Source organism: Sminthopsis crassicaudata, chromosome 3 (genome assembly GCF_048593235.1).
Source record: "Sminthopsis crassicaudata isolate SCR6 chromosome 3, ASM4859323v1, whole genome shotgun sequence".
NCBI lineage: Eukaryota > Metazoa > Chordata > Mammalia > Dasyuromorphia > Dasyuridae > Sminthopsis > Sminthopsis crassicaudata.
The window spans coordinates 445,142,683-445,163,552 of record NC_133619.1 but is presented as its reverse complement, the minus strand read 5'-3'; the positions used below and the strand labels follow the sequence as shown (position 1 = coordinate 445,163,552).

General features: G+C 34.3%; 1 protein-coding gene across 5 annotated transcripts in view; it reads right to left on the bottom strand.

Moving 5' to 3' along the window:
- The window catches only part of STK39 (serine/threonine kinase 39), a 302,226-nt gene that overhangs the window by 93,843 nt on the left and 187,513 nt on the right, over positions 1–20,870 (bottom strand). For 4 of the 5 annotated variants that reach the window (XM_074303200.1, XM_074303202.1, XM_074303201.1 and 1 more), the window contains exons 11-13: positions 9,850–9,972; positions 9,680–9,709; positions 1,033–1,095 (exon numbers count right to left, since the gene is read on the bottom strand). In XM_074303200.1, coding sequence (XP_074159301.1) covers positions 1,033–1,095; positions 9,680–9,709; positions 9,850–9,972 — 216 coding nt within the window. Of the gene's footprint in view, positions 1–1,032; positions 1,096–2,066; positions 2,151–9,679; positions 9,710–9,849; positions 9,973–20,870 lie in introns of those variants that run through there. The other variant, XM_074303204.1, reaches the window with a different exon arrangement.

The following is a 20,870-nucleotide window of genomic DNA, read 5'->3' as shown; positions in this document are numbered from 1 at the left end:
AGGCCAAGTAATGGGGAGAAGTTAATCTACATTTATAGGTTTTAAGAAGTTGCAAACATCAAAGATTTAATATGCCAATAAAAAATTCAGGGTATCATAAAGTAAATAGCTGAAACAGATTTCACAATCAAATCTACCTATTTATATGTGAGAAAAATGAGGCATGAAAAGGTTAATTGACTTGTCCATGATCACATAGGTAACACTGCTAAGTGAAAGTACCTGGTTACTAAGTCAGGTCCTCTAGTTGCTAATCCAACCCACTGTCCATCCCCTGTTAACTTGTTACATGATTTTAATTGATATTCTTAATAAAAAAGAGAAAGGAAAATGTGGCTAAAACTTTAAATGGATTTGCCATTTTCAAAGTAAAAAAAATCAGTGATATTGTTCAGCCTAGGTGGATTGACTCTTCAGCATGTGGCAGCAAGTGGCTTGCCCCAAAATCACAGTAAACCTTCAATGGAGCATTCTCTTCTATAAATGGTACTAGATCCTAAATGACCACATAAGACTCTTTCCACAAGTGATATCTGCTATAATCATTTCTAAAAGATCTAAGAAGTTATTCAAGACATTTGTTTTAACAGTAAAAATAGAGGGAAATAGCTTGCGAAGATTGCTAACCAAAAAACGAGCATAAAAAGAAGTAAAAATCAGGATTCTAAATAAGTATTCTTCTCTGATATCAAAACAAAACAACAACAACAACAAATTTCACTGTTAATTAATTCTGAGTGGAATATGGCAACATGTTTTTGCTATTTTTATTTCTTTTATTATTTCATATAATGCTAGCAATTTTGAAAGGAGTGTAGGAATCCATTTTTTGCCTGGAGGACCAAAGGCCATGATACACAATAAATATTATCCCACACTTCCTTTATTTAAAACCAGAAAATTTACAATGATTTGGAAGCATTCTTTTAAGGTTATAAATTTTCCTTACTAAAATACTGGTGTCTTTGAAGATTCTTCTTCAAAGTATCCCAAATTTAAATGAAGATTGCAGGTAACAGTGCAGGTACATACCTTAGAGTCCTTTATAGAAAGTGACTGTATCTGCTCGGGTATACTGCTGGCATTCACTGTAATCTGTCAAAAGAGTAATGAATTAGAGTACTTAAAGGCACCAAATTTATAACATTAAAATGATCAAGTCTTAATGATTAGAAACACATCTACAGTTTTCAAAAGGTAAAGAAATTAAGAAATGTGTGACAGAATATATGTTTTGTTTGACAAACTAAAGGTGATAATGGAAACAAGCCATAAGACGCATGTTACTTGTAGCAAAATCTGATATCAAAGGATCTTAAATTAAAGGATGCTTGCTTAACAAAACCTTTGTAAAGACCCTTTAATCATTAACTTGAAAACGTATCAAAAGGAAGATCTAACATATATAAAAGTAGTTTTTTTGATGATTGTGTTTTTGTCCCATCAGACACACAGACACACAGACACACACACACACACACACACACACACACACATACACACACACACACAGATCCAGAGTGGTGCACAGGATTTTCCCCTCAATGTCTGAGAAGTAAGGGACACTAGTAAAATACCCATGTGATTTTACTCTGTAGTGCTACATTCCTTACCTCTATCCTGTGGCCCAATTCTACTGAGCCAGCACTTCACAAGTAGCAGCAATTACAAATGAGAAAAGAGATTCCCTATATCTAATCTTATCTGTCCCCAATAATAAGATCCCATATACATAATGCTAACTCTGAGCAAGTTTTCAAAAGTGAAAGGAAGCAAAATCTTATTTTCTAGATATACTCGAATTGTTATGTCAGAGAGCAGACTGGCCTGAATACATTAATAGTTCTTTCACTATCCTGAAAGCATAGGACTAACCATGTGATCACTAGAGGTGTCTTTTAGTTCTATGATTCCACCTCCTTAATTAAAGTCTAATTGCTACATTCCGCATGAAACACCCAAGTATTACAGTTTCAGATAAGAAAGCACCCTATAATTAGCCATGGATCCACTATAGCTAAATCCTTTTATCCCAAGGAGTTCTAGCAGAGTGCTCTGGTGCATACCTGACTGGATTATATTCTGGATCTTCCATTAAGTCTGCCTTTTGTCTCATCAGACAAAACTTGTACACAAATTCTAGATCCATACTGGAACAATGAAGAAATAACTCAGTTAATGAGAAGAGCTGGTTTAATTTTCTGGAAGTTAACTGAGGGTTTTAATCATTTTTTTGTACTGAAACAAAGCAGGAACACACCACTCTTTGTCTACTTGGCTGCTGCAATAACTTCACAGGTACACAATTTTATCTATAAGTTGCTGGTGAGGTGCACATATGGGTAAAACAGCTTCTGTGTGTTAGTAGTCTGATGGGTGCCACAAAGGGTTACCTCACTAAAATCTCCTCTCAACTCTCACTGGCCGGCCTTAGTGACTGAAATGCCACCATTTGAGATTTGTTTATTTTAGGTTAAGGCAGTGACATTTTTCAGCAGTTGCTTTTGAAATAAAAATATTCCTCTTTTTAGGAGAATAGTATACTGAACTATTAGTTATGACTATTTTTTAGTATAACTCTGAATGCTAGACCAATCTCCATTAAGGGCAAATACACTAAAGGAAGTTCTGCTGGGTGAAGAAGGTAACAAATGTGGAGTTGGGGTTAAGCACAAGAGGTCACTATGAAGAGGTGAGTACCTTCCAAAAAAGGAAAGCAGAAATCAGTCAGCTTTTTGCCTAGGAATTACTTTTATCTTTTAACTTTGTAATTTCAGAAGTACAGCCCATTTCTAACCAAAAAAAAAAAAAAAAAAAAATTCTAAAAACACTAAAAAAATTTTCTTTGCACTAGACCTGTCATGTAATGAAATCCAAATATCAATTCCGGTTCTTCCCTTTTCTACAACTGATTGTGTGTCCTATAGCAAGGAAGGGTTGATTGCCTTTTCCAGGGTCATATCACCTTGCCAGGACATGTGAGAGGCCAGTTAGCTATATTATTTTGTCTCTCATATTTTTAATATGGCCTTATAAAAATAACAAATGAAAGTTAACTCTAATGACTTTACTCAAGCATAATAAACCTGAATTTAAAAATAAAATATCCCTTTCCAATTTTGCACACAAAGAAAAAAGAGAAAGTTTTGAAAATTGATAGTAACAATTAGTGATTAAAAACTTTTGATTAGAGATGGAAATAGCCAGCATGGACCTAAAAATCAATTACAGCCATTGAAAGATTAGGAATTTAGGGAAAAAAAAAAAATATAGTGGTAGTTATCATCTCAGCATGTTTCTAATTTCTTAGCCAACATAATAAACTTGGCCTGAATCTAGCCTTAATAATTTTTCCCATGATAGATTTCAAGTTAAAAGAAGGAGCTTCCCAGACACACAATACTATGTGGTACTTATTGTAGGCTTGACTATGTTTCAGACAATAAATACCACACCAGCTCACCTTGCTCTATGCCCCTTAATGAACATGTCTAGAGTTTTCATAAGAGACTCCTGAAGTCCATCCATAATTTCTGAAACGATTAAACTGTGCTATAAGTACAGATCTTCATGAATACAAGGTAAAGACTGTGACTGATTTTTACCCTGGATTTTGGAGTGCAGGGCAATGCCAGCTGCTTGAGGGTGATGCTTATGTGAATGCTCCTTAATGAGAATGCTGGCTATGAAACTTTAACCTTTCCTGTGTAGGGCATACGATAGTAGTTATTACATTCAAAATTCATCTCATTTCCTTTTAGCAAAGAACAAGGTGGTACAGTACAAAACTAATGAGAAGCTGTACTTCAAATTAGTTTAATGGAACTGTTATATTAGATATCTATTATGTTTATGTGAATGGCACCCATTGCTAGAGAGGTGAACCTCAGAGGCCAGAAAGCCCTGAGTTCAAGACCCACCTGTGACACATACTGGCTAAGTGACTCTGGGCAAAATTTCAATTTCTCGCAGTACCCCAATCAAGACAATACTAAGTTGCATAGAGAAGCAATGATAAAGGAAGTTATCTCACCTGATATATTAATGACAAGACCAGATGAGGGCTGCTCCCCATCCCTAGGTGGATGAAACTATTCTCAGCCCAAAAGATATGAGCCAGCCCCTCCAATTTGCAAATAAATGAAAGAAAGTATTAGTTCACAGGACCGCTAAGTCCTTAGTACTTCTTTGTATAGCATCTCTAAACAAATAGCTTTTATTGTGTTCTGCTAGGCCTCCAACAACAGCTTGTAGGATAAAGAACTGTTACTTTTCTTTGATCACATACACTAAGTATCACCCAAAAGGAACAAGATGATACAATAATGAAACAACACTTTCTTGTGCCTCAAATTGAATCTGTGTGCTGCAGCATAAAGAACACCTGACAATCTGCTATGAATCCACCAGTGGTATGGCAAGTAACTTAACTAATTGAATTTTAGTTTCTTCATCTATTAAATGGGTATAATAATTATACCTAGTGCTGTTGTGAAGATCAGTTAAGAACATCCACACACCTAAAAGGCTTAAAGTATACCTTAAAGCACTATGTAAACATAAACTGTATTATTTTAACCTGGGTCTCTTGTTCTTTCTGATGCAAATTCTAAGTGATCTTATTAGAAATAGTCCTGTGTTTTCATCATTGTCATCTCTTATGCTTAAGAAGAGAGAAAAATGAATAAATCCATATTTGATAACAGAAGCTAATGCTCCTCCTGAATTTGATTTGGGCAAGAAACTGAAGACCATAAGGGCAAAGGTGGTTTTTTCCCATCATTGCTGTCAGTTAAGACAAGACAAAGGCACATTTGAGAAGTGAAAAGCAAAAGTTCTTCCAAGTTAATTAAAAGGCTAAACTGACATGGAAAGAAGAGAGGGGAAAAAAACTGTCTATGAAAACCAAATTAGATGTCACAGACAAATAGCTACAATGAATGTAGTAGGAGAGATGTCCAGAAATTTACAAAAGACAGAAAAGTAAGAAATAAGCCATCCCCAAAATTCATAGCTTTAGATCGCTAGTTACAAAATTTTAAGTATAAATACAAATAAGACAACCTGGAGATTCTAATACAAAATGGCAGATTTGATTGCAGGGTATCACTGAGAATGGGACTACATGGCTATAATATCACTCTAGAAGAATATGTTTTTTGTTTTTTAGAAAACAAACTCAGACAAAAGAGAAAGTAGAGTAGAATAGCATTATATATTAAGATGATAAACTAATGTGAATAAATACAACAATGGCGTGGGGGAGAGAGAAGCATGGTAAAGAGCAGTAATATTAATACTGTCACAGAATATACTATCAAGTCCTAGTTGAAAATCTGAATAGGATTAAATATGGAGTCATGAGATGGTAGGTATAGAATTCAGTTATTCAGAAATCTAGCTCAAAAAGCAGATTTGCTAATAATTTCTTCTCTCATCTTAATTACACACTTCAAAGAGTCATAAAAGAAATAATGAAACTTTTTTTTCTTTCTCTTTTTTTTTTTTTTTTGGATTAGTCTCTGACTATGCATAAAGTAGGTTGATGAAATAAAAATGACGAAAATTTTGGGGTAAAATGGACATTCTATTGAGACTATTAAAGTGTACCTGTCTGTCTCTGGTGATTCTAAGTCACCAGATCCAGCTGAATTACAATTCAAGATGCTAAAGGAATCAAGAAAATATGATGAGGGACTGTCAAAGATTTTGAAAGCTCATGAAGAATGAAAGAAATGCAAGAAGATTACAAGGATGAATGTTTTCCTGACTTTTCAAAACTGAAAAGGAAATCATTTTTTTTAGAGAGGAGGTGAAAATGATTAGGATTGAAAGATTGGTAAATTGGGATAATACTATAAATACCTATATCTCTCTCTATATATACACACACATGTCTATGTATATGTATGTTACCTATACTTCAACAAAGCATTCGACAAAAAAAGTCTTTTGTGCTATTTTTTGGTAGAAAAGTAAGGCTCAAAAGTGACTGAATGACTGAGTTGTCACTGGAAATTCAAAGCTAACTTGGAAAGTGATCTCTAGTAGAGCATTTCAGGGATCTGAGCACAGATCCAAACCACTTACCTTTTTTCTTAAAAGGCATGGATAAAGGCATCTATAGTTAGTGGCAGTTTGCTATGTTAGATAAAGTGTTGACACTTGATAAACTGAATGAAACTTTATAAACATAGCATGACTATAGCTAAGTCATTTAATCTCTTATAACCTCAGTTTCTTCCTTTGTAAAATAGAGACTGAAAATAGCTTCAGAACTTATCTCTTAGGATCCTGAGAGGATCACATGAGACAATACATGTAAGGTATTTGAAAAATCTTAAAGTGCTATCTACCTACCAAGTGCCAATTGTTTGCCCTTATTATTCTATAGCATTCTTATCAAATTTGCTGATTATGGAAAGCTCAAGAGAAATAGTAACAGACTGCATGGGAGGATGAATTCAAAGAGACCTCAAAAAATAAGAATGGTTGACCAAATTTAATAAGGTAGAAAGATGAATGTAAAAGTCTTATACATAGGCTCAAAAAATCAATTTTAGAGCCTAAAATAGACATGAATAGAAAGCAGTTTATCTAGAATACAACGACATTTTTAGGTTATAGAAGATTTTGGAAAAGAAAATATGGATTTTTAAAACTATAACCAAAGATTTCAAGAGCTGTCATAGGAAGGGAATTTGTTACTTTTAGCCCTATACAATAGCCTAAAAATAATATGCAGAAATTACTGAACTGATTTGAATGAATAAAGAAAAAATTTCCAAGGATTAGAGATATATAAAATGTGTAAAATCAGTGGGTTCTATCCCAGTGGAAACCCTTAATGAAAGGCAGGATATAGTTATTTGTATGTGCTAGAGAAAGAATTTTTGTTTGGGTACTATGCACACACACGTGTGTGTGTTTGTGTGTGTGTGTGTGTGTATACCCTTATATATACATGTTCATGTGCACTATTATTTTGAGTATTTATAGAGTGTTTTATGGTTTACAAAAAGCTGGACATACATGATTATATTTGAGTCTCCTAACAACCCTATACTACAGGATTCTATAGGTGCTATTTTCCCTATTTTATACATGAAGAAACTGGGGCTCAGAAAAATTAAGTGACTTGCCTGTGGTTGCATAGTAGTAAGTGGCAGAGGAAGGAATTGAGCCGAGATCTTCCTCATTTTAAGTCCAGCACTCTATCTACCAAACCAGGTTAGACTAAGGGGCCTCTGAGTTCCTTTGTTAGCTTAGCTCCTTTGTGTCTGTAATTTATGAAGAAATTCTTAGACATAACTACAAAGTCTCCTTAACTAGTCATTCAGTCTTTTCAATTTTATCCAACCTAGACATCAACTCCTAGGATAATGACTATGCTGCTCTCTCTTATCAGACTGGGAAACACCACTTAGCAAACAGAACATTGTTTTTTACTTTATTCCGTCCGGATACCATAGTCCCATGGAGTCTTTTCCTGATCTTCATCAGAGTTGCACGTTTACCTGTGCTCTCCATGCTTACCTTTGGCTTAGAAATGATGTGAACACCTGACAAACCACTCAGGTATTGATGAAAGGCACCGTAGTGTTGTGGATACAGTGCTGGACTTGGAGTCAGGAGAGAACTGGGTTCAAATCCCACCTCTGACACTTACTAGCTGTGTGACCATGGGCAAGGCATTCAACCTCTCTGAGCCTCAGTTTCCTCATCTGTAAAATGGGGATAATAATAGCACCTACCTCATAGGGTTGTTCTGAGGAACAAGTGAGATAACATAGGTAGAGGTTTTAATTCTAGAATCTTTCTGATGTCTTTATGTGTGACAGTAATTGTATGCTTAATGTACATTTCAATACCACATCATCCAAAAACCACATCTCTTTGTACTCTATGCCACTTAACTGACATTCTTACTAAAACTGTTGATATTGAAATGTTCCTAACCTTTGCCATACCATTTTGAGAAGATGCCAACCACCTAACCATGGCACCGAAATAGTGTGTGAAGGAGGTAAGAATGTCATTCCTATGTGTATGTATGCAATAAGAAACTTGGTTAGAGCATAGCAGATTAAAGCTAAATAGAATTCTCTTTTCAAATTTGTTAAAATTAGATAGAAATTGTGATAACTAAAATACAGATATAAAGGCAGGGATATAGGACCTATCAAAATTATGTCTGATGACAGTTTACAAAATGAAATCTCTTAAGCATACCCTATGCTAGGGAATCAAAGATTATCTTCTAGACATAGAGGTAAATAACTAATGTTTTAAAATCTACTCCAATAAGTTAAAATATAAATTAATTGAGACCATTCAGTTAGTGTCTCTCTTTTCATTTCAAGGTACTAAAACCTTTCTGGCAAGAAGATATCACTATCACAATTTTTTTTTCCCCCTTAAACTCTGAGTTATTTCAAATGATATTATAACTTACCTGTCAATCTCCATGAGGAAAAAAAACAAACACATACCTATCAGTTTACCCCAGTGAAATATAAAGATTAAGTTATCAGCCAGTTAGGTTCTTACAATACATTAGTAATAGTTGTTTGATTCAAAGCTGATACTGGAGCCATTTTCTTTCCTAGGCTAGTTTTTTACAGCTTTATAACAACAATAGTTTTTCATCTATGACTCTGGGGTCAAAAAATAGGCAAAAATGTGTAAGCAAGCAAGCATACTTAAATATTCACAATAACTGGAAAATACCGGCCTTTATGCCCAAGGTGACCTAAGTTACTAAAAGTTTCTGGCACAATGGACCATCATATATTTGTACAGAATTCTGACCCTAGTAAAAGAAAGATTATTTTCCTGCTTGGGAGTAGGACAGAAAAAGCAAATCAATTTATAGGATAAAGATTGAAGGAAATAGGGAAGCAAACAAATGAAAAGGGACCCAGAAGAGACTAGTCAGATTCAGTTGCTGCAGCAAAAGAAAGGGCAGAGACACAAAACTACTACCAGTAATAACAAAAGGGATGATGTACAAATAGTATAGGAAATAATAGTAGAGTGTTAAGGGATTAGCCCATTCTCCCTGATAAATTCTCACTTGAGCAAAGTCATTAAAATAAGCCCAAACTACAAGGCTAACTACATTTAATCAAATGAAAATGCTTCTTCTAAACTCAAGAATATTGGGTAAAATTATTGTAGAAAAGAATGAAGGATTCTGGGTTATATGTAAACATGATGTTTTTATTTTAATTCTGCTATAAACACATTTTAATAACTAGTTCTTCATAATATTTAAATCTATTCTAATAGGCTTCAATTCTAAGAGAGGTATGCTAATTCCTTCAAAACATGGCCATCTATTAGTGGGAAATGGGAACTTAATAAAAACCAAAAATGAAAGTTGATCAAAAGATACCAATTCTCAAAGAGAAATTGCTGATAAACAAATATTCCCTTGCCTAATCAAGACTCATATAAGACTTAAAAAATCAAGATAAGCAAATTTGGATGAATTTCCTGGATGCTTTAACCACTGACTTCCTGTCAACAAAAAATGATGGAATTTTACCTTAGTTTCTGTGTTGTTTTTCAAGCAGAGACTCAAAACTTCGAAGTCTTTCCTCTAAATCATTAAATCTGGATAGATATTTAAGGGGCAGAAGAGGAATGAGATAAAGAAGGGAGGAAAACAACTCACCTCTGGATTTTCTTCTTTTACTCTTCGTGACTGTAAAACAAGTATCCAATGTTAATGCACAAAAGCTAACATGTCATATTTAAATGCCACAATAAAAAAATACTATAGGTTACCCAGTTCTCCTTTGGTAGGAGTGTCAACCCCAAATTAAACAACTAACTGCCTTATACCTTTTCCTGACAAAATGCTGCTTTTCCTTCTTCACTCTTTTCATCCATTTCGTCATCACTCCACTCCCAGTCTCCGTCTTCTGTCTTATGAAGATGACCACTGGATCCAGGAACCCTTCTAACCTATTAAAATAACACATACACAAACTCTTCAGTCATTCTTGCCTGTACACAGTTACACACACACGCACGCACATTCACACATAGTCAAAGCTTTCACTAATACATCTACTTGGTTATTTGGCATATAACCCAACCCAGCAATTACTTAGGTGATTATGCATTTATAGGCAACTAACTGCTGATTTAAATTTAAAAGGACCACGGAGACTGACCCTACTCTAAACTCCACCTCTTCTGAAAATATTTTGTTCTCTGCAATGTAATAGAGGACCTATTTTACTAAAGAGTAGAACAAAACATTTTGGAAGATGAAGGAGATTTACGAAAATATAAGGGAAAATGACATAAGGTCAAGCCCTTATACGCTCTTAAAAACAAGTTAAACACATCTACAAATGACTGCACATTCAATGCTATATGGAAAGAGTCAGAAATACAAAAGAAAATGCATGCAAGCAACATAATGTTGACAGGGCAAATGCATGTAGGCAGCCTAATGAAGCACACTAGGAGCATCCAATAGTCTAAATCCTAAATCAAAAGAATCAAATACCCTTCGGTTGCCATCTTGCTCTTTTTCAGAACCTGACATCATGCTTGTTTTCCCAGGATTCTGCTCAGCCTACTTGAGCAAAACAAAACAGCATCAGACTATTCTTAACACACCTTGTAGCATTTATGAGACTCATGAGATTGCTAGCAACACAGCATGATAATCAGCAGCCACACTGCTGTTTAGATTATAATCAGCCTTTCTTAATTATCTCAAATTATTGAACTAAGGCAAGAGTGATCCATAGTGCATACTTTTCCAAAGCCTTATAGCTGAAATGACAAAACTTTAAAAAGGGGTGGGGATAGGATGAAGAAGAAATGATTTAGAAGTGAGGTTTTGATTCTGAAGAATTCTATGTAAAATTTTAAAAAAATCAAAAAGACATACAATTAACAATACATGCCAACAGCCAATGATTCATGTAATTATGTGAATATATGTAGAAAAGATCATTCTCCACTCCCCACTCCACCCTCACCCTCTGGGCTACTTCTAAGTGGATTCTTTCATTTTAACAAAAGCACTATAACATTTATGATTAAGGTTAACAGTTTCAGCTCAATTTGAAATCTAAGGAAGAGAACAGCAGCAGCAAGTTCCAAATCTGATTTGGTATGAGTGTTTAAGAAAAGAAAGCAATTAATGGGGGTTGGGAGTTTGAGTTCTAACACTATTCAACCAAGTTAAAAGGAAACCAGAGCCATAGCTTCCAAAAAGAGTATAAATACCTTTTATTTGTTAAAAAAAAAAAAAAAAAAAAAAAAAAAAAAAAAAAATTGTACATACACCCCTTTTGAGGTACTTTATTAGGTTTTAATGTGAAATTCTTGTAACCCCCGCTTTATCCCTCCCCAACAATATTTTTCTCTTTTTATTCATAGGCACTACCCTACCCTAAAGAGAGTGATTTTAAGGGGGTTTATTGACAGTGAAGCAAATTACTATAAAAGAAATGCTGAAATGTATTTCAAAAATTTTAAAACAAATTGCTTTATTTAAAAGGCAATCAAGAATGAGCTAAGGAAGAAAAAGTATTTTGTTGTTAACTGTGCAGTAAAATTAACTGGATTATGAAAATGTCTTAAAATTGAGAACTTGTCTTGACAGCAAAATGAAAAAATACCTCAATGCTTATAATCAAATAGAAGAATTGAAGCACCCCTCCCCCACAAGTAACAATACAAAAACCATACAGATTGCTACCTATGAATAGGAGTCACAATTCAATTCAAACTACTTCAACAAACATTAGCTACCCTAGAGATATCATGCACTCAAATCCACAAACAGTCTCAAACTCAAGAAATTTCTATACTACCAGTATAAATAACTGTAAATGATGCTTCAGTAGCAGAAACTATGTCTCAGTGTAACTTAAGCTTCTGAAATGTAAGGATGTTTTTCCCACCTTTAGAGTCTGACAGCCCTGAATTCAAGATTTGCCTCTACTCATCAGGGGTAAAAAAGTATTATCTAATAAGTAGCAGCCCCCTCCCCAAGACAAATAATTGTCAATCCTTATCACACAGGAAAATTTCACCACGAACAAAGAAATCATCTACCTTGCACCCAATACCTAATACAGACTTAATAAATATTTGTTGAATTAAAAACAAAGATACTGATGAATTAATATTCCTCAAGTTCCCACTAGAAATACTGTAAAAATATTAAAGAAATTTTATTATTCCTGAGACTATTGAGAGAGAGAGAGAGAGAGAGAAAGAGAGAGAAAGAGAGAGAGAGAGAGAATTGGAACAAGGACTAGGAAGAAGGGGAAAAGAAAGCTGGAAGGGAATTTAAAAAAAACCTTTTCTTCCAGCCACTCCTGGCATTTCAGTTTGCACTATTTTCCCCTTCAAATCTCTCCTGTTATGCACTTCATTTCCCAAACTATGATTCACCTATAATCAATAAAATGGCTACCTTTTTGCATTAGTTTTACTCTTTACAGTACTGACTTACACACTTAGTTTTATTTACTAGAATCCAAAGAGATATAATAAAATTTCAATGTTTACAACTGTAAAGGAAGAAGAAAAGATTAACTTGCACTTTAGAGAGTAATTGTGATTAGCATAAAGAACAGCTTAAATCTGCCTGTTGCTAATATAATGATGAAGCAGCAACCAACTGTGCCTCAGTCTGTTAACTTGAGGGTTTAAAAAGGGGGGTTGGGAAGAAGAAAAAGAAGAGAATCTTGGCATAATCTAACTTACAAGTTAGGTAGTATGACACTGTTCTCTCTCAGGGAGAATCAAAAATTAGCTACAAAAGTCCTTTGTACGCACCAGAAAATTATCTGAGCTTTCCAGAGCTAGGGGTAATGAGAAGTCTTATTAGAATCTAACTTAATTAAACATGTCTGTCTTTGCCATCTTTCTTGCTTCATCTTTTGCAGAATCTTTCCAGAATTTACCTCCATAATATGATGACATAGAAAACTCTAAAATAAATGAAACTTATAAAGAAATAAAAATAAATTTTAAGAAACAAGTAATTTTGTTAGAAAGGCAGCAGCATGGCTTAGTGAAAACTAAGCCTTAGCATCAGGAATACCACAATCAAGTTCCACCTCTGATAATCTAGATATAGAACTCTAGCCATTTAATAATTTCTAAGTCCATTTAATAATTTCTAAGATTATTAACTATGAGGAAATTACTTAACCTGCATTAGTAAAGGGAGTATCTTCACCCCAAAAGTCCCCTATATCAAGGAAGTAACATATCCAATTCTCCCTCCTTTCAATCTTATAATTTAGAAAATTTGTCACTCTCTATGAGAGAGTAATTAGCATTCATATGGCATCTACTACGTGCCATAGACATAAGTGCTATTTTAACAAATATTATTTTCTTTGATCTTTATAACAACTCTGTAAGGTAGGCACTACTGTAATATTATTTCCATTTTACAGTTGAGAAAACTGAACAGATAGTGACTTTCCCAAAGCCACACAGCTGCTATGTGCCATCTACCTTGTCTCTATGGGCCCTAGTCTGAAAAGTGATCTGAAAGGTCCCCATCCAGTTCTAAATCTGTGATCTTATATTTCTAGTAATTTTTTTAAAGCTATCATTTATATAGAGCTTTAAAGTTTATAAAATCTTCATGCAGATACCTCACTGTGGTGTAGAGATGACCATGGGCTACGGAAGGATAGGCCACTAGACAGCATGGGCTTTAGCAATTTTAATCACACCAGAAAAGCTTTACATACCAGTTGTAATCCATATCTGTTGCCTAAGGCCCTTCCAGTCTTAAGTATCACTACCAGGATTCTGAGTGATAAATTATTTTTGATCAAAGAATCCAAGTAAGATAAACTTGTAATGTATCCCCATTCATTTCTACATCTATGCCTTGGTAACAAAGTGGAGGGAGGAGAAAGCAAGAGTTTTCAATAATAACCAAAATTGCATTATATTAAATGTACAATCTTTGTGACGAACAAAAGAAGTGGAGAAATTCTATGATGATCAAACAAAAATTAAATTCATATATAATTAAAAATCCGGTGGCTTAATGGGAAGAGAGGCACAATAACAATAAAAAAAATAAAACCATCAAAGCTCAAAAAATATAGTTTCTAAATCCAAAATGAAAGAGACCAAAAATTTGTTGTAACCCACACAGAAGTCTCATAGCTCATTTATCAAGAAATACTTCATATGCTAAGCACATATCAAAATTAAGATAGAAAGAGAGAGAGAGAAAGAAAAGGAAGGGAGGAAAGGAAGGAAGGAAGGAAGGAAGGAAGGAAGGAAGGAAGGAAGGAAGGAAGGAAGGAAGGAAGGAAGGAAGGAAGGAAGGAAGGAAGGAAGGAAGGAAGGAAGGAAGGAAGGAAGGAAGGAAGGAAGGAAGGAAGGAAGGAAGGAAGGAAGGAAGGAAGGAAGGAAGGAAGGAGAGAGGGAGGGATGGAGGGAAGGAGAGAGGGAGGGATGGAGGGAAGGAGAGAGGGAGGGAGGGAGGGAGAGAGGGGGGAGGGAGGAAGGAAGGAAGGAAGGAAGGAAGGAAGGAAGGAAGGAAGGAAGGAAGGAAGGAAGGAAGGAAGGAAGGAAGGAAGGAAGGAAGGAAGGAAGGAAGGAAGAAAAGATCACAATAGACAAGAAATGCCAGGCTACCAATGAAGCAGTTATTTCAGAATCAGCTTCTCGTGTTTAGTCAGATTATCCACTGGATAGAACAAATATCAAAATCAATACCAAATTAGAGGAAAGGATAAAAATGAGAAGACATAGTATCCAATTAGAGTAGTTCCAACTCAACTTGCTTTAAACAATCTGCCAACTCCAAAAAATGGGAAATGAACAAAAGTAAAGATACTAAGTATCAACATTCCTTTGAAATGTCTAATGGATGCAAAACAGTCACTACAAAAAGATCAAGAGAGTCCAGAAAACTGCTTCAGCTGGCAAACATTTAATCTATTTGTCATGGAAAGACAGCCAAGGGCAAAAACAGTCTATAGTACACATACATCTGTAAAACATAATGGAAGAGGATGATGGAAAACTAGCAACACTTTTACTCACAAAATAGGTGAAAGGAAGATTAGAAAAGAAAATAAGACCACAAAGAGCTTGGAGGGAGGTTCAACCAGGCCAGATGATCCCCAAAGTATTTCAAGATGAAATTGGAAGGAGAATAAATAGATATGGAATGGAACGGTGTACACATGACAAGCTACTCTTCTTGTCAGTGAGAGCAGAACCACATCTGTGCTCTGCCATTTCAGTACCAAATAATAAAATGGCTATGATTGAAGAGGAGGAATTTATACATAGTGGTTGGGTACCAATTAATACATGCAGAAAAAAGCTCATTTGTTGATAAAAACAACTTAAAAGATAGTTGAAAACTTATTTCAAAATGGAAGAGACTACAAATGAATGGAAAAGATCACAGTACTATTCCCAAAAAGCAGGGAAGCAAGAAAGTATTGGCTACCTCTAACTCTATGGCTACTGCTTCATTTCTACAAAATCTGTAATTATATTGGGTGAAGGAAGTAGTTATCTAAATATGAGGGAGGGATAGATAGGTTTTTCACAACACCTCAACTTCACAGACTGTATCTTTGGCAAGAACAAAACTGATTGGGATGTATAGGAAATAAAAGATGCTGCTATGCTTTTACTATTTGTTTATGATCAAAAAAAGAAAAGATAAGAAAAAATTATAACATCAATAGAGAAATTTGAAGCCTTAAAGGGCTGCTCTCAAAGGACGTATGTCCAGAACACTGATTAAGATCCTGCCTCGGTTCATCAGTCAATAAGCATTTATTAAATACCAGCTCTTAAGTCAGACACTGTTAAACACTAGAGAAGGAAGTAGGGAAGGAAGGAAGAAAGGAAAGAAAGGGAGGGAGGAAGGAAAGAAGGGGAGGGAGGAAGGAAAGAAGGGGAGGGAGGAAGGAAAGAAGGGGAGGAAGAGAGGGAGGAAAGAAGGAGAGGGAGGGAGGAAGGAAGGGGAGGGAGGAAGAAGGAAGGAGAGGAAGAAAGGAAAGAGAGGGAGGAAGGAAGGAAAGAGAGGGAGGAAGGAAGAAAAGAGAGGGAGGAAGGAAGGAAGGGAGGGAAGGAGGGAGGAAAAGGAGGGAGGAAGGAAGGAAGGAAGGAAGGAAGGAAGGAAGGAAGGAAGGAAGGAAGGAAGGAAGGAAGGAAGGAAGGAAGGAAGGAAGGAATGTAGACAGCCATATACATACTGCAACATACATAAATTAACTTTTCAGGTAGATGAGTCTAACTAATTTATAAGATACCTAGGAATACTTTCAATCTCTAAAATTCCTCTCTCTGGAGATGGTAGGTCACAGAAAGATTGGAAAGACCTTTCTTTGTCCCACCAATTCAAAAGACAAGAAAGTAAATTTAATGATGTTACATATATATTGTACTTGTGAATAGAAGAATTATCTTTCTTCCTTTCGTCTAGGCCATGTCCTTAAAATCCAGATGGGGAACACTTATCTCTACCAATTGGCTCTTCAACATTTTCAATCCCAGAGGAAAAGGAAAATAGCTCACCAACATAGATAGAAGAAACTAAAATTATGACTTCCTCAATGCAAATGAGCAAATTATTATAAACATGCAAGCTTAAATTTTGCAAATTGGTTATGGATGTAATGACATAATGTTAGCATTTTTAATGGTTTGAAGCTGTTACAACTTTTACATCTAAATTATTGCCATTTTAAAAGTTTAAGAACAAAAAACAGTGATCGATCGTCACATTATTCTAATATACAAATAATTTACATGCCAATATTTTGAAAACATATAATACCAGAGACCAAACAAAATTCCTGGAGCTAATTTTGGGGAAAACAGTTATATTTAAACATTTTAAATTGTAAAGTACTTATTTTTCAATACTTTCATTGTATTTCTGGGTGTCTTGAAGCACCTACCTAGTATTAGCATTGGAATATGGAAGCATCTACCCAGCTTAACTATGCCTTAATAAAACAATCCTTCAACTTTTCAAGATGTTCTGTATATCAAATGTGGAATTTTCTGAACATAAACATAGCAACTTTTACCGTTTGGCTATTCTGAGCACACCCATGCAGTTGTTTTTCTTTATGTGCACAAGACTGCACATGTCTAGTTTTATGAAGAGGGGCAAAGGTAGGAGAAGGGAGAAGCTCTTAGATGCTAGAACACAATGTTGAAAACAAAGGACAATAAACCCTCACTTCTCTACCATTTTATTAGGAAACATTTTGAAGGGTATTTCCTGAGAGTTGATTCATAATAATGACCTTGAATTGCTATACCATCCTGAAATATTTTAATAATTTAAAAATGGATCCATTTGTATTGAATATACTTTTAGAGTTAAGTATAATATACCTTATTTTAATTTTTTGAAAATTTTTACCTCAAAGAAATATTTATTAAACAGCAAGGAAATCCCAATTCAGTTAAGAAATGATCCCTGATCAATTGCTGTATAGGGAAGGGAAAAAAATTAGAACACAAGGTTTTGTAAGAGTGAATGTTCTAGTAAGGGAATGACACATAAAGAAAAAATAATTCACACATGCCAGGTAATAGAGACTTTAGTGTATTTTTTATTTTTTCCATAGACTGGGGTTCCACAAGACAGTATTTTTCATTTTTGATCCTACTAATGCTGAAGATACTCAAACATACTAACAAATTACTTTTATCATGGTGTTGCCTCTAACCCTCTTCTCCCTAATAAAATGGCGAAATTTTAAAACAAATGCATTTATATTGGTAATATTGAAGCACCTAGCTATGATTAAATTCTAAGATACTATACTGTTAGATTTTTGTCATTCTTTCTAGTTGAACATAAAGGAATAATATAAGGAAACATGAGTCTAAAAAAACTAATGAAAATTGCATTTCCAAAAAAAAAAAAAAAAAAAAAAAAAAAAAAAAAAAAAACCTGTAAAAACTCAAACAAGTATGAGGAAAAAAAAATCATTCAAAAGTCTGGAATGGTTTTACTGAAGGCCATACTTTTTGCAACCCTATCATATATATATAACTGCTTAGTGTAAAAAAAAAAAATCCAACTTGATAAATGCTGCTCTTCAAATAATTATAATGAGATTTTGTTACTCTGGAAACCAGCCTGAAAGAATAACAAAGGTTAAGAAATATTCTGAAGCAGTGGCACAAACCACAGAGTAATAACTACATTTCTGGGTATGTTCTAGTCCCATCAAACTTCTCATGCCATTTCACTAAGTTAGGGTGACAACAATAGTTAAGAATGTGGAAACAAAAAAGTAGCAACCAATTTTGCTATTGTCTTCAAGTATTAAAGTTACTCCTGACTGAATGCCAAACAGATCTGAGGGGAAAAATTGGGAACTTTCAGTCCTGCTAAGAAAAATAAAATGAATTAGAAAAGAAAAAGGAAAACTAAATGATTGGTAATGGAGAACATAGCCCATCAGAAAAATTGCTCATCATTTGGAATCAAATTAAGAATCAGAAGAAAAAGAAAAGAAGAAGAAGAATCAGAGGAAAAGAAGGGAAAAAAAAAAAAAACAACACAAAACCATAGTAATCATCAACATACACCTATGCCAAAGAAGAGTAGAATACACTGAAAACAGAAATGTTCTCACAAATACAGGAAAAAATAGAAATCATGAGCACCAGAGTTATGATGTGATGGGGAATGGATTAAATTACTTGGCAGCACAGCTATAGCCATTTTTTTTTTTTTACTTCCATTGATCCTAGTAGATATTATTATACCTCCTAACAGATGTATTATATTGATGCTTTGCAAGGTCATGAAAAAAGAATGTCTCAAAGTAAGGGAATTGAAATTAAAAATGTCTGAGGTCATCTGAACTACTGTGTCTTAAAGTTCCCTCAATAATATGTATGTATACCTTACATGTTAAGGCATATAACCAAAGGGGTGGGTTACTGTCTAAGTATTAGGTTAGTTAGGTTTGAATTGTATAATCAACAAATCCACCTAAGAAAAATTTCTCTCAGGAATTATACCTTTTTACTTCTAGTAAAGCAGTATCCCAGTAGGAGTCTGTATGTGTTCTGAATTTGTAGATTATGCCGCTAACTTCGTGCATCATTCAATGATAGTTGATTCAATGGAGCATATTTGTCACTTTCCACTTCCTCATCCTTTGTGAGTTTGTGATTCACCCAACTTATTCACCCAAAGGAGTTCTTCCTTTACTTTACATCTATTGATGATTTGTGGGTATTATGAGAGAAAAAGCATTCAGAATGATGTTTCTAATATACTCATCAATTGTCCACAGAAGTGGACACACGAGAATCTGTTAATATTTCATTTTTGCTAAGCAGTTTAATAAGACCACATAAAACTTGAAAAATTTTAGAATTACTTTTGATAGAAATGTGGTCAGAAAATTTTCTTAAGTTTTGAATAGGCATCCAAAATATTCCTATATAATTCTTCATAGTGATACATTTCTGAGAGCATATGTGTATAATTCATTTCAAATGGTAACAGTGCATTCTTTTAGCAGCTCCTCTATCAACAATCTGGCAATAAACTAGGGGCAAAATATATTCATTCCCTGATGTATATCAAAATGGACAGAATAATAAGACATTGTCATGAACAAGCATGTTTTAAAGTAATCCTTTTTCTTCAATATCAGGAATAAACTTTGCAACTTCCCTGTAATGCAACTTTTCAACAACAAAATGCCATTGTCAACCAATGAGTATCTATGTAATCTATGTTATCGCTGTAAAATAAGAACACAGATGGTATTGTTTTTCCCAAAAACAAAATTCAGTGTAGTAAGCACATAAAGACAGAGAGGCTAGAAAGACATCTTTTAAAATATAACGGGGCCGGACAAACCAGTAGTAGGGATGGGAGAGGGTCACAATACCACTCAATCAATCAATAAGTATTTATTAAGAATATATTATATGCCAGGCCCTAATGCTAAGTAGTGGTGATAAAAACATAAAGAATGAAAAAAATACCTACGTACAATGAGCTTACATTTTAATGGCATAGATAGCAAACACATAAAAATATCTACAACATAACATTAATAACTTCAAATATATACAAAGGGAAAATACTAATAGTGCAGGAACAGATTAGGAATTGTTTTATGCAATATCAATTTACTTTCATAAACATTTATTCTAATAAATTTGGGTGATGTTTTAGCATTTCTGGTCATTTTAAGACTTAATTCTATGTAGAAAATTTTGGAAGGATAATAAATGCCTGTCAACAGGTATTTTGAACATAGAGGATATAAAGAACAAATCAGATGCTTATTAATGTTGATCTTTGCACATTATCTTGGCCTACAAGGATTGTTAGCATCTTTTCACTTTATAGCCAAAGTTGCAATAAATTTTTTGTTGTAGCGTTTGCTACAAACCTCACAAATATGGCTAGTAAATTTTGCTGGTGTACTTTAAACATAACATGACAACTTGATTAGTGTTTGATTGAGAGATAAGTACAGCTAGATACCAGCTACACAAAATGGTAAGCTGCCAGAAATTTATCCATTTTTTCTTTCTCTCTTCCACTCATAGATAGTAATCAAGGTTCTGGATGGGAAGAAGGATGAGCGATGGGAAGAAAGTAAAGGATAAAAAGGAAAAGTCAGTTTATAAAAGAGTAGAAGCAGAGAAAATAGGAGTGGGGAGTGGGATAAAAACCATAATCATTTCTTGACATTTTAATACATATAGAAATCCCCTAATCCTTAATAGTGGAAAGAAAGGAGAAATAAATAAAATTTTGTAAAGTTAATAGTTTCATTCACTCCTGTAAAAACTATTTGTTGTCCTTGAATAAGAGACACCTGAAG